Here is a 14138-nt window from a genome sequence, read left to right on the forward strand (position 1 = left end):
TTATGTCTAGTTTTACGCTAAGTGTAACACCCTTACGAGCTCTTTCAGGCTTTTCCGATACCTTAGAACTCATCTTGCAAACGGCTGCTCTCAGGCACGTGTTAAAGCAGTGCCAGCGAGAATGCAGTTCCGAATCCGGGAGAGAGCGGCTGCTCGGGGCGCGCGTTGATTTTTTTTTGTGTACTGCTTTTTTCTTAACAGTGTAAACACCTGTTAGCGAAAACAGGGTACTAATGTAGGTCTTTCGTAACAATGAGGTTTCGTAAAGCGAACGTTTGAAAAGCGGGGGACACCTGTACTCATATTTCAAATAAGATCAAGCTAGACTCCTAATGTCCTCCAGAAGATGTTTCACGTTAATTGTTCTTAATCTTATTTGTGTTCACGTTTTTACTCTGGAAACTGTTAACTAGTTTTGTCTACAGCATCACAGATCTTCCTTTTTATTCACTTCTCTCTTATTCGCTTTTCTTTCATCTTAAAACACACCTCTAACTTTCTTTCGTTATTATGAATAGTCTGTTTTTCTCTCTCTATCTGATCCATTGAATACTTCCAGCAATAACTTATCAAGTAATCCACACCCAACAGTGCATGAGGAAAATCCCACTGATTTTGCCTTGGCAAAATATATTCTAGAGTCATATTTTCTTTAGTGCTGCCACATTTGCCTTGCTGTGCTTCATATTTCTCATGCTACATTCAAATATATTACTTTCTGACAAATCTATCCGATTCTCATTTGAATGAAGCAGTACTTTGCCCCAGCTTGTCACATAGATTGACCCACAGCTCACTGAAATATTCTTTTTGCAGATGCATTTTGAATTTGCCTTCCCCTACCTTAGGAAAAATAAAGTTTGTAAAAAAAGATTTTTGTTTCTAACATGATTCTAGCTTTCTGTTTGGTCCCCATTGATTGCATTGCAGTTAAAAATTGAGCATCAGCGTGATTACTGAAGCATCGATTTGTTACTTTAAAGCTGGTGGAAATCCCTTGGAGTCTGAATGTTGAGCTAGAGATGATAATGACAGGCAATATAACATGACTGGTGGAGGCATACAACTGACAAATAGGCACTTGAATGATTAAGTAAATATGACAAAATTGATAAAATGCAAGTCTTATAATCCCTGGAATCCTCCTTTTCAGATAAATTTCTGCTCTCCCTTTGAGCAATTATTGTATGGAGAGCGAGGTGTCTCCCAGTGGAGGTTGGTTGTAGGAGATTTGTAGCCCATTCTTTAGTTAGAGCCTTCAGCATTTTGGGCATCAAGGGAGAGAGGAAGAGGAGAGCCATCCGCAGTACCACCGATGCGGCAGAGAGGGCCTCAAGATGGCTGTGGCTCAAAAGAGGGGAGCCATGGAGTCATAAGTAGCTAGTCATCTGGACACAAGCTGGGGTCTGATCAGCCCTGGCTGGGTCACCTGGAGGAGGTTGTATGATGTTGAAAGACCCAAAACACCCGATGGTTCCAGGAACATCACTGAAGATGTGTCCAGAAGCATCAATAAATGTATGTACACAGCAAAGATACATTAGGGAAAAAAAAATATTCACAGATCCACTCAGTGGCCGATTTATTAGGTACAGGAATGGAACCTGGAGTTGCTGTAGCCCATCCATTTCAAGGTTCAATATGTTATGCATCCAGAGATGCTCTTCTGCACACCACTGTTGTAATGCACGGTTGTTTGAGTTACTGTCGCCTTCCTGCCTGGCCATTCTCCTCTGATCTCTTTCATGAACAAGGCACTTTTGCCCCCAGAACTGCCACTCACTGGATGTGTTTTATTTTTCACACCATTCTCCGTAAACTTGAGAGACTGTTGTGCATGAAAATCCCAAGAGATCAGCAGTTTCTGATATGCTCAAACCACTCTAACTGGCACCAATAATCATTCCACAGTTACAGTCACTTAGATCACATTTCTTCCCTATTTTGATGTTTGGTGTGAACAATAGCTGAACCTCTTGACCGTGTACACATACTTTTATGCATTGAGTTGCTGGCACATGATTGGCTGACTAGATATTTGCAACATCAAGCAGATGTACTTAATAAAATGGCCACAGTATACATGGCAAAGGATGGTGAAGATTTGTTTTTCTGGTTAGACCTGCACACCTTCATTATAAGATTTATAATCTGTCATTGCTGGGCAAAGTGAGCTATATGTAGTTATTGCCTTGTTTTTCACCAGTAGTTCACTAAAGTAGCTTTATGTAGGAAAATCAAGCATTAATTAATAACAATATTTTATTTTTTGTTTAGTACCAATATTTGAACAGAGAGAGCCTGAGATTTGAAGCATTGACTCTTGTCCCAATTCAAACCAAAATGGTGAATGTTGACTTACTCACTGAAAAAGAGGTAAGAATCCATTGTATTTGTTTAGACATGAATTAAGGATCTCCTTGGATATCTGTGCATCAATTGGGAAGTATACAGGGGAGGTAAAAAAAAAGGCTGTAGATGCTAGAACCTGGAACAACCAGCAATCTGCTGGAGGTTTTGACCCTAAACATTGACACTTTCATTCCTCCCACAGGTGTTTCTTGTTCCTTCAGCAGATTGCTAGTTGCTGAAGTATATTGTGGTTGGTTGCTTGTTTCACAGAGTATGTGCTTTACAACACAATGATGTGAACAAGATTTTTGGTTGGACTGTTAATTTGAGAACTAAACAATGTTAACTAGAGCTAATTATCTTTTTGAATTTAATTGCTAGCAAATATACACACTTGTTACAAATACAATTAATATGGCACAAGATCCCAATGAGCTCCATGTCTGTATTGCTAGTCCTAAGTAATCTTTGTCAAAGTTTTATGGATATTCAAAGTAAATATTAGTGTGGGAAAGAATTTCGGAGTTTAGTTTCTAGACAGCTTAATGTGCAATATTAACAGTGTAAAAGTCAAAACCAGCATATGAGGGCATGCAGAGATTTTGGAGGCTTATAGGGGTAGACAAGGTTACTGAGGAAGGGAAGGATGAGGCTGCGGAGGGATTTGAAATGTGAATTTTAGAGTAGAGCTGATTCCAAACTGTTGTTAATATCAGCCGGCCAACAAACATGGGAATGCACTTGTGCAGGTTAGGGTGCAGAGTTTTGCATTATCACGAGCCTGTAGAAAGCCTATATAATGTCTTGACATAGTATATTTCATGATCTCTAGAAGTCATAAGCTACATTTAGAGCTAGTGAAGAATTTTGAACTTAATGTATAAAAAGTTGTAGTTAATTTGAACTTTGTGGGCTTGCATACAATTAAGTATATGCTGCATTGGACTGTGCCCAGTCAGTGAGAGGGAGCATGAGAGAAGCTACATTTTCAGTTAGGTTCATTGTTCAAGGTTTAAAGGCAGTGCTTCACAGCAGTTGTTTTGAGTTAGACTGCGCACAAGCGGAGAACAGGATTCATTTGAAAGGGTGAATAAAAATGAGGCAGGGGCAAGCAAAACAGTCATTATGTGAGTGGGCTAGTATTGGAGTGGCTGTGGCTCATCAGGCTGGAGCGAAGTTGCTTCTTCACTATACTTTATTCCTTGTCTGTTAGGGCACAGTTGTGCAGTGGCAATGGCTTCAGGGGCAGTGTTTGGTTCTGTGACTGAGATGTGGGAATTATGGGAGACCTCCAGCCTCTCACCATGTGCACCACTGCGTGAGGGTAAAAATAGGATGATTTGGCAGATGAATGCGTGACTGAGGAACCGGTGTAGTGGGCACCACTTCCGTTTCCTGTATCATTGGGATCTCTTCTGGGGAAGGTACGATCTGTACAAAAGAGATGGGTTGCACCTTATCCAAAGGGAACCAATATTCTTGCGGTCAAGTTTACTGGAGCTGTTCGGAGAGCTTAAACTAATTTGGCAGGAGGAACCAAAGTGATAGGGTTGATGATGAGGTAGTTGGTTTACAAACAGAGGCAGAATGAAATGAGACTGCTAGCAAAGAGAGGCTGATGATAGGGGAAAATTGCAGTCAACTGGATGAGTTAAATGTGAAATGGGGACAAAATTGAAAAATGTGATGAATATAGGACTCAAGGTGTTATATTTGCATGCGTGCAGTATACAGAGTAAGGTAGTTGAACTTGTAGCACAGTTACAGATTGGCATGTGGGGTATTGTGAGCATCACTGAAATGTGGCTGAAAGAAGATTATATGGGAGCTTAATGTCCAAGGATACACATTGTATCGAAAGGACAGACAGAAATGCAATGAGAGTGGAGTGGCTCTGTAGATTAAAAAAAATATGAAATCAAATCAGAAAAAGGTGACATAGGATCAGAAAGAAGGTGTAGACTGTGGGTTGAGCTAAGAAAGAGCAACGATGTTGATGGTAATTGTATACAGACCTCCAAACAGTAGTAAAGATGTAGTCTACAAATTATAACGGGAGATAGAAAATGCACGTCAAAAAAAATAATGTTACGATAATCATGGAGGATTTCAATATGCAGATAGATTGGGAAAATCAGATTGATGCTGAATCCCAAGTGGGGGAGTTTGTAGAATTCCCATGAAATGGCTTTTTAGAGCCCACTAGAGAATCAACTATTCTGGATTGGGTGTTGTGCAACGAACCTGAATTTATTAGAGACCTTAAGGTAAAGGAACCCTTAAAAGATAATGATCAGAATATGACAAAATTCACCGTGCAAATTGAAAAGGAGAAGTTAAAGTCAGATGTATCACATTACAGTGGAGTAAAGGGGATTACAGAGGCATGAGAGAGGAGCTGGCCAGAACTGATGGGAAGGGAACACTAGCAGGGATGACAGCGAGCAGCAATCGCTGGAATTCCTGGGAGCAATTCAGAAGGTGCAGGATAGATACATCCCAAAAAGAAGTATTCTAAAGGGAGGGTGACGCAACCATGGCGGACAAGAGAAGACAAAACCAACATGAAAGCCAAAGAGAGGATGTATAATAAAGCATAAGTTAGTGGGAAGTTAGAGGATTGGAAAGCTTTTAAAAACAAACAGAAAGCAACTGTAAAAGTCATTAAGCAGGAAAAGGAATACAGAGGTAAGCTAGCCAATAATATTAAAGAGAATACCAAAAGTTTCTTTAGATATATAAACTGTAAAAGAGAGGTGAGAGTAGATATTGGACCACTGGAAAATGATGCTGGAGAGTTAGAAATGCAGGACAAGGAAATGGTGGTCAAACTGAATAAGCATTTTACATCAGTCTTTTAGGATACTAGTAGTATGCCAGAACTTCAAGAGTGTCCGGGGGCAGAAGTAAGTGAAGTTGTCATTACTACAGAGAAGCTGCTTGGGAAACTGAAAGGCCTGAAGGTAGATAAGTCACCTGCACCAAATGGTCTACACCTCAGGTTTCTGAAAGATGTGACTGAAGAGATTGTGGAAGTATTAATAACGATCTTTCAAGAATTAGTGGATTCTTGTATGTTTCCGGAAGAATTTTGCATCAGTCTTCACTGTGGAAGGCGCAAGCAGTATGCTGGAAATTCGAGAGGCATTAGTAATGTTCTCAAAAGAATCACTAGATTCTGGCATGGTTCCGGAAGACTGGAAAATTGCAAACATCACTTCACTCTTCAAGAAAGGAAGGAGGTAGAAGAAAGGAAATTATAGGACAGTTAGTCTGACCTCAGCGGTTGGGAAGATGTTGGAGTCGATTGTTAAGGATGTCGTTTTAGGGTATTTGGTGGCACATGATAAAAACAGGCCATAGTCAGTATGGTTTCCTTAAGAGAAAATCTTGCCTGAGAAATCTGTTGGGAGTTCTTTGAAGAAATAACAAGCAGGGTAGAACAAGGAGAATTGGTGGATGTTGTGTACTTGATTTTCAGAAGGCCTTTAACCAGGTGCCACACATGAGGCTGCTTAACAAGCTACGAGCCCATGGTTTTGCAGAAAAGTTTCTAGCATGGATAAAGCAGTGGCTGATTGGCAGTAAGCAAAGAGTGGGAATAAAGGGAGCCTTTTCTAGTTGGCTGCTGGTGGCTAGTGGTGTTCCACAGGAGTCTGTGTTGGGACCACTTCTTTTTACATTACTTGTCAATGATTTGGATGAAGGAATTGATGGCTTTGTGGCCTGTTAGACAGTATGAAAATTGTGGAAGAACAGGTAGTGTTGAGGAAGCAGAGAGACTACAGAAGGACTTGGACAGATTAGGAGAACGTGCAATGAAGTCACAGGTGGAATACATAATCGGGAAAGATATGGTTGCAAGGCTGTGGGACCGGACGGCATCCCAGGGCGGGTACTTGGGATATGCGCGGCACAGCTGGTAGTGTAGAGTGCCCTCGTGTTTCAAAACATCAACCATTGTCCCTGTACATAAAAAGACCAAGGTAACATGTCTGAATGACAGCCTCACCTCAAAAATATAAGCAAATACTTTGATAAGCTGGTCAAGGACAATATCTGTAGCATGCTACCACCCACACTGGACTTCCTACAGTTCACCTACAGACATAGCCGGTCGACAGATGATGCAATAGCCACAGCTGTACACACCATCCTTACATATCTGGAGAAGACGAATGCTTATGTGAGAATGCTGTTCTTGGATTACAGTTCAGCATTCAACACTATAATTCCCTCCAGGCTTGACAAGCAGCTCAGAGACCTCGGCCTTCACTGTGCCTTGTGTAGCTGGATCCTGGACTTCCTGTCCGATCGCCGCCAAGTGGTAGGATGCACTCCCTCACCTCCGTCCCTCTAACCCTCAACACAGGAGCCCCTCAGAGCTGTGCCTGAGACCCCTCCTTTACTCTCTGTATACCCATGGCTGTGTTGCCACACACAGCTCCAATCTGTTAATTAAATTTGCTGACGATACGACATTGATTGGCCTTATCTCAAAAAATAATGAGGCAGCCTACAGAGAAGAAGTCATCACCTTGACACAGTGGTGTCAAGAATCCTCTCCCTCATATCACAAAATCAAAGGAGCTGGTTGTGGACTACAGGAGGAATGGATACAGGTTAACCTCTATTGACATCAACGGATCTGGGGTTGAGAGGGTGAACAACTTTAATTCCTCGGCATACACATCACTGAGGATCTCTCATGGTCTGTACGTACCAGCTATGTGGTGAAAAAATTAGAACTGTGCCTCCTTCACCTCAAATGGTTGAAGAAGTTTGGCATGAGTCCCCAAATCCTAAGGACTTTCTACAAGGGCACAGTTGAGAACATCCTGACTGCCTGCATCACTGCCTGGTATGGGAACTGTACTTCCCTCAATTGCAGGACTCTGCAGAAAGAGATGTGGACAACCCAACACATCTGTAGGCGTGGATTTCCCACTATTCAGGTTATTTTCAGAGACAGGTGAGTGAAAAGGGCCCGAAGGATCACTGGGGACCCGAGTCACCCCAACCACAAACTGTTCCAGCTGCTACCATCCGGGAAACAGTACCGCAGCATTAAAGCCAGGACCAACAGGCTCCAGGACAGCTTCTTCCAACAGGCCATCAGACTGATTAATTCACGCTGATACAATTGTATTTCTATGCTATATTGACTGTTCTGTTGTACATACTATTTATTACAAATTACTATAAATTGCACATTGCACATTTAGATGGCGACGTTGTGTAAAGATTTTTACTCCTCATACGTGAAGGATGTAAGAAATAAAGCCAATTCAATTCATGCATTTTGGTAGAAGAAATAAAAACATAAACAATTTTCTAAATGGAGAGTAAATTCAAAAATATGAGATGCAAAGGGATTTGAGAGACTTTGTGCAGGATTCCCTAAAGGTTAATTTGCAGGTTAAGTTGGTGGTGAGGAAGGCAAATATTAACATTCATTTCAAGATGATTAGAATAAAAGAGCAAAGATGTAGTGTTGAGGCTTTATAAGGTGTTGGTGATTCCTCGCTTGAATTATTGTGAGCAGTTTTGGGCCACTTATCTAAGAAAGAATGTGCTGACATTGGAGAGAGTTTAAAGGAGGTTCACAAAAATGATTCTGGGATCATATGAAGAGGGTTTGATGACTCTGAGCCTGTACTTCCTGGAATTCAGAAGATAGAGTAGATGTGGAAAGGATGTTTCCTCTGTTGGTGGAGTCTAAGATCAGAGGACATAGCCTTAGAATGCAGGGATGTCCAGTTAAAATGGAGATGAGGAATTTTTTTAGCCATAGAATGGTGAATCTGTGGAATTTGTTGCCGCAGGCAGTCGTGGAGGCCAAGTCATTGGGTGTATTTAAGGCAGAGGTTAATAGATTATTGATTAGTCAGGGCATGAGGGGATATGGTGAGAAGGGAGGAGATTGGGGCTGAGAGGAAAATGAATCAGCCATGATGAAATGATGGAGCAGACTCGGTGAGGCAAATGGCCTAATTCTGCTCCAATATCTTCATGGTCTTGTATGCCTATGACCAGATAATCTGCTTCTTATTAGTAATGCCCTTTGGGGTTATAAAAATCGGCCTTTTCTCTGGGGAAGGGTGACATATCTCTTCTAAGGGAGGTGTAAGATGCTCCTTCCCTCTACCCCCCTTAGCCCCCTTACCCCTCCCCCTTATCAGTGACATGAAGCCATAGGAGCAGGTGGTGTGTGTGATATGAGCAGCCGCTGCATGTCACAAGTCCTTGTTTTGTGACCCCTGACACCAGGCAATCTCTGAAGAATATTGATAATGGCTGGGGTCACTTGTTTTGTAAAGACACTGCCCAGAAGAAGGCAATGCCAAGCCATTTCTGTAGAAAAAATTGTGAAGAACAGTCACACTCATGAAAAGACTGATTGCCTATATTAGTGGTCTCCAACCTCCGGGCTGCGGACCAATACTGGGCCACGAAGCATGTACGGGTGCAGCAGTAGCCGGAGCACACCTAGCACATCTTTAAGAAAAAAGCCGAAATAAACAAGCTAATTAATTAGGTGCCACTCAGAAGCCAGTCTTCATTAGAGGAACTGAGGTGGAGAGTGTCAATAACTTTAAATTCTTCAGCATTAAGGATCGACGTTTCTCTCTCTGAAAAGTGTCTGTCCTGGGACCAGCATGTAACTGTCATTATAAAGAAAGCACGGCAGCGCCTATACTTTATTAGAAGTTTGTGTAGATTCAACATGTCACCTCGATCCTGACAGCCTTGTCTTTTCAGCCTGTCTGGGCTGGCGTTTAAATTGACCAAACAATGGAACAGCTAAAGGCTCCAGCACCCTGGAAAGACGAGTGAACATCACATAGAGCAAGTGAAATCGGCAATTGCCTCTGATCTGGGCCGACATTTATGTGCTGGACGGCACCTAATTAATTAACTTGTTTATTTCGGCTTTTTTCTTAAAGATGTGCTGGGTGCGCTCCAGCTACCACCGCACCCCTGCATGCTTCGCGGCAATGTATCGGTCCGTGGCCCGGAGGTTGGGGACCACTGGCCTACATCATACAACACTGCACATAACGAGCAAAAGATTCTCTTGGGGAATAATTGCTGTTTGAAATAGTGTCTTGTTTGTTTTGAGGAATAAGGCTGTAATTGATATCCCCTTGAGAAATAACATCTCCATCAATACAATTGTTCCTGACCTGCGCACTAGATTGTTGGCTTCAGATGGAGTCTTTTTCTGTTGATCAGTGTCAGAAAAGCAGAATTAAATTCACTGTAACAAAATGTTGTAAGACCATAAAGCATGAAAGTTTCTGGGGTGGGGAATGATGACTTTTTAGGAGAATTGTACTCCATACTGAGAAGTGATAGTTCACAGGAGGTTGACGAAGTGAATATTGGACAAGCTTAGGTAAAAGAAAGGCAGTGAAGTTTCCAGGGCTGAGGGTGGGTGTGGAGTTGTAGTTCATAATGTGAAATAAAGTTCATTTTCATGTCATGAAGGTTCAAACTTGACAATGATTGGGGAACAGAATTTGTTGCATTGAGGTAGTAGTTAGTCCTTAAAATGTTGTCAACTGGTTGTCTCATCTAGGTGATCATGGCACTGTAGATTGCCAGTAAGACTGCAAAATCAATAGCAGCTCATCACCTACTACATATGAACATCTTAATCAGCCATTTAAAATGAACTTCAAAATTGGTTTTGAAATCTATGAAAATTTATTTCGTATATAAACTGTGTGCCATTTCCTACAATGAATGTTCTGAAATGTAAGAGAGAATGAAAATGAAAAATTATAATCAAAAGTGAGAAAATCTGCAGATGCTGGAAATCAGAGCAACACACAAAATGCTGTAGGAGCTCAGCAAGCCATACAGTGTCTATGGAAGAAAGTACAGTCGATGTTTTGGGCCAAGGCCCTTCAGCAGGAGGGTCTCGGCCCGAAATGTCGACTACTTTTTTCCATAGACGCTGCTTGGCCTGCTGAGTTCCAGCATTTCGTGTGTGTTGAAGAATTATAAAATGCTGTTTAGAGAAACTGAAATATTGACTAGATAAATTACCACAGACTAGATTTGAATGAATAAAGTTTGGCCCAGCAGGAAGATGCAAAGGCAAATTAAAGCTTGTACTTTTATAGTTTCCTAAATAGTTAAAATTTGTGGGTAATTGGATTCAAAATAATATTTATTTCTGCAATGTACTTGAACAGGAGTCGTATGGCTGACAATAGCAAACTTGTACTGACAATATGCACAATTATTTGACTGAAATCTCTTAATTCTGTGGACCCATATGTGATTAGAACAATTATAGATTTATCAGGCACCCTTTGGAGTGTGGGAAAGCCATCTGGCTCTACATTCTCGAATGCTAAGATCTCTTGTCTTGCAAAGACTGTGATTTTTTTTTGTTTTCATTACTCATTTGTATCAAAACTCAGTTCCTTTTGATGCTCTCAACAGAACACTTAACTTTTTTTTTTGCTGTGCTTAACTTTATGATGAATAATCCCACTTTTATCAATGTCTTTCAGCGTGATTGGCTCAACAGCTACCACCAGTTATGCCGAGAAGTGATGGGAGCAGAACTGGAGAAACAGGGAAAACTGGAGGCGTTGCAGTGGCTCATGAAGGAAACGGAACCAGTCAGCAGATGATGGGCCAAATGAAGTTTGCAAAAGGAAACATTTTATCTCTCTAATCTAATTTTGACCTTCTGTAAAATGTACTTGACTGATAATTCAACATCATAATACACTCCCAGAGCTGGAATGATTTCTCCTTTAATGTTGCTATGTCATTCTTACAAAATAAAGTGTCTCATGTTTCTAAGTTTTCAGTACCTCTATTTCCTTCTGGTTTGACTTTCAAAAAACTTTGCATCTCCTCCCATGAAACTTTTGTAATATAACAATTTTTACAAAGATGTTTTAGTCAATGTTTTTGATCACTTTGGTGCTTAGAAATGAAGGAGTTATTTAAACCATAAAACCTAGAAGTAGAATTGAAATTCAATGTCCGTACATGTAGCCAGCCACAAAACAAAATCAATAGAACCCATCTTTAAAAAAACCTATCGAACACCCAATGTGAAGGAAAAAACAAATCATGAAAACAATAAAAATAAGGAAATAGCATTTGGAACTCAAGTTCACAAAAGTAAGTCTACAGCCACGAAGCCAGTCACAGCCAATCCAGGAAATTAGAGAAGTCAATGGCTTGAACACTGACTTCTCTAACTTCCGCTAATGCCCCAGCTCCCCCTCGTACCCCATCTGTTATTTATTTATATACACAAATTCTCTCTCTCTCTCTCTCTCTCCTTTTTCTCCCTCTGTCCCTCTGACTATACCCCTTGCCCATCCTCTGGGTTTTCCCCCCTCCCCCTTTTCCTTCTCCCTGGACCTCCTGCTCCTCTCATATCCCTTTTGCCAATCACCTGTCCAGCTCTTGGCTCCATCCCTCCCCCTCCTGTCTTCTCCTATCATTTTGGATCTCCCCCTCCCCCTCCCACTTTCAAATCTCTTACTGGCTCTTCCTTCAGTTAGTCCTGACGAGGGGTCTCGGCCTGAAACGTCGACTACCTCTTCCTAGAGATGCTGCCTGTCCTGCTGCGTTCACCAGCAACTTTGATGTGTGTTGCCAATCCAGGAACCTGTTAGTTGCCGCCACAGCCTTTTAAAACGGCCAAACAGTGGGTCATTCCTCACTCCTGGACCCGGGCCCTGGCACTTCACTACACCTTCGGGCTTGGGACTACTATCTCGGTTTGGCCCATACCTGAGCTTTCTGATCTGGTTAGGCGCTTGAATTGGTCATGTATCAGCTTATCCTTGCTCTCAAGCCTGGGCCCTGCCTCAGATCTGCCGCTTTGAATCACCTTAATGTCTGCTCCAGCAATTGCTATACATTTACTCATTCCTCACCCTCTCAGGCCCAGGCCCTGCCACCTTGATTTGGTGCATACGTGCCACACTGCAACCTTCCTACACCTTCAAGACTTAAGTTCACACCACAAAAATGCCATGTTATACAGGTGGTTCAAAAGCTCAACTCTGAAAGGGAAGTTACGGGTTATTGATTGCAGTGATCATTATTGAGAAAAACTGTAATTTTAAAGTAGATCATAGTCTTGTTTGCCGCCTGCCAACAAGTCGTCGTGATTCACCAGTGCCATCTTAAACCACTTGATCCATCCAGTCTGCTGTGCTATTCCATAATTGCTGATTTATCCCTGTCAACCCCATTCTCCTGCCTTCTCCCATAACCTTTGATGCCTTTACTAATGAAGATCCTATCAACCTCCTCTCTAAATACACCCAGTGACTTAGCCTCAACAGCCATCTGTAGAAGTGAATTTCACCTTTTGGCTAAATGAATTTTTCCTCATCTCTATTTCTAAAGGGATGTCCCTCTATTCAGAGGCCATGTTCTCCAGTCCTGGACTCCCCCACCATGGGAAACATCCACTCTATCTAGACCTTTCAATATTTGACAGATTTCAATGAGATGCCCTGTAGCAATGGATGAAGTATTCATTAATTCTGAGATCATTGTTTGAGTAGCTTTATTATTTGAGATTTTATTGAATTTGTACAAAGTACTGCTACATATGAACCCCAGTAGTCCCAGCCTTGTTCAACATCCCCCTTAGCTCACCTCTGCAGCAGCCATATGTTGGTTTTAAAACCTTATTCCTTTGCTACTTTCCTCCCTTGCTTTGGCCTATTCTTTCCCTGTAAGCTTTCCAAGATATTCAGTCTTCTGAGATACATATTCTCCAAAAAATGCCTTTTATACATTCCTGAATTCCAAAAACTGTCCATGGGTTTGCTTGACTTTTCATGCCTTGAACCTAGGCTTCAAGAATTTCTTCCTGAAGCCCTATTTCTACTGAACACGTCTATCCTCAAGACCTTGATCTCTCTCGTACTTTTGTAAATCGTCTTCTAGTTTTCCTTGATAATACTCTAGTGAAAGCAATTCATCACAATGTGGTATTAGACAAAGTTTAAGAATTTTTGGAATGTGTGTATCATTGGTAAATCCAGAACGGGTTGCCCTATTAAAATGGCACTGTGCCACCTTCTTGCGTACTTGTTGTCCTGTATAATATGTTCCCACAATTCCCTGCTGTTTGAGGAGGGAATTCCAGGATTCAGGGTCAGGTTTATAATCATCTGCAAATATGTTTTGTGGCAGCAATACAGTGCAAGACAAAAACTTGCTGTAAGTTACAATCATAATGTCTTTATCTGTCACATGTATATGGAAACGTGCTGTGAAAGACCAATACAGTTTGACAATGTGCTGGGGGTAGCCCACAAGTGTCAGCATGCTTCTGCCACCAACATATTATGTTTGCAACTTACCCTAACCCATAGGTCTTTGGAATATGAGAGGAAGCACAAGCACCCATGCCATCAGAGTGGGAACATACAAACTCCTTACGCACAGCAGTGGGAATTGAACCTGGATCTTGCAGCTAGCACTGTGAAGGATTATGGAAATCACTGTGCTGCTAAACTGTCCACAACGAATAGTGCAAAGCAAGAATAGCAAGACAGCATTGTTGAGTTAATGGACCCATCTGATGGCAAAGAATTAATAAGACTGCACTAATTTGAGCATTCAACTAGTGTGCAAATGACAACACACTGCAAATACAAAAAAAAAATTAATGAAGCAATAATTATTGAGGACATGAGATGAAGAACCCTTAAAATGAGTCCATTGGCTGTTGGAACACATCAATGATGGGGCGATTGAAATTGAGTGAAGTTATCTTCTTT

At 41.5% G+C, this 14138-nt stretch overlaps 1 protein-coding gene across 2 annotated transcripts in view; it reads left to right on the forward strand.

The window, feature by feature from the left end:
* The window catches only part of xpnpep1 (X-prolyl aminopeptidase (aminopeptidase P) 1, soluble), a 123948-nt gene extending 110492 nt beyond the window's left edge, over positions 1 to 13456 (forward strand). For both annotated transcript variants that reach the window (XM_063071253.1, XM_063071252.1), the window contains 2 exons: positions 2278 to 2376; positions 10881 to 13456. In XM_063071253.1, the coding sequence (XP_062927323.1) occupies positions 2278 to 2376; positions 10881 to 11003 (222 nt within the window). In that variant the 3' untranslated portion in view covers positions 11004 to 13456. The remainder of the gene's footprint in view (positions 1 to 2277; positions 2377 to 10880) is intronic.
* The last annotated feature ends 682 nt before the right edge of the window (positions 13457 to 14138 follow it).

Source organism: Mobula hypostoma, chromosome 19 (assembly GCF_963921235.1).
Source record: "Mobula hypostoma chromosome 19, sMobHyp1.1, whole genome shotgun sequence".
NCBI classification, from domain to species: domain Eukaryota; kingdom Metazoa; phylum Chordata; class Chondrichthyes; order Myliobatiformes; family Myliobatidae; genus Mobula; species Mobula hypostoma.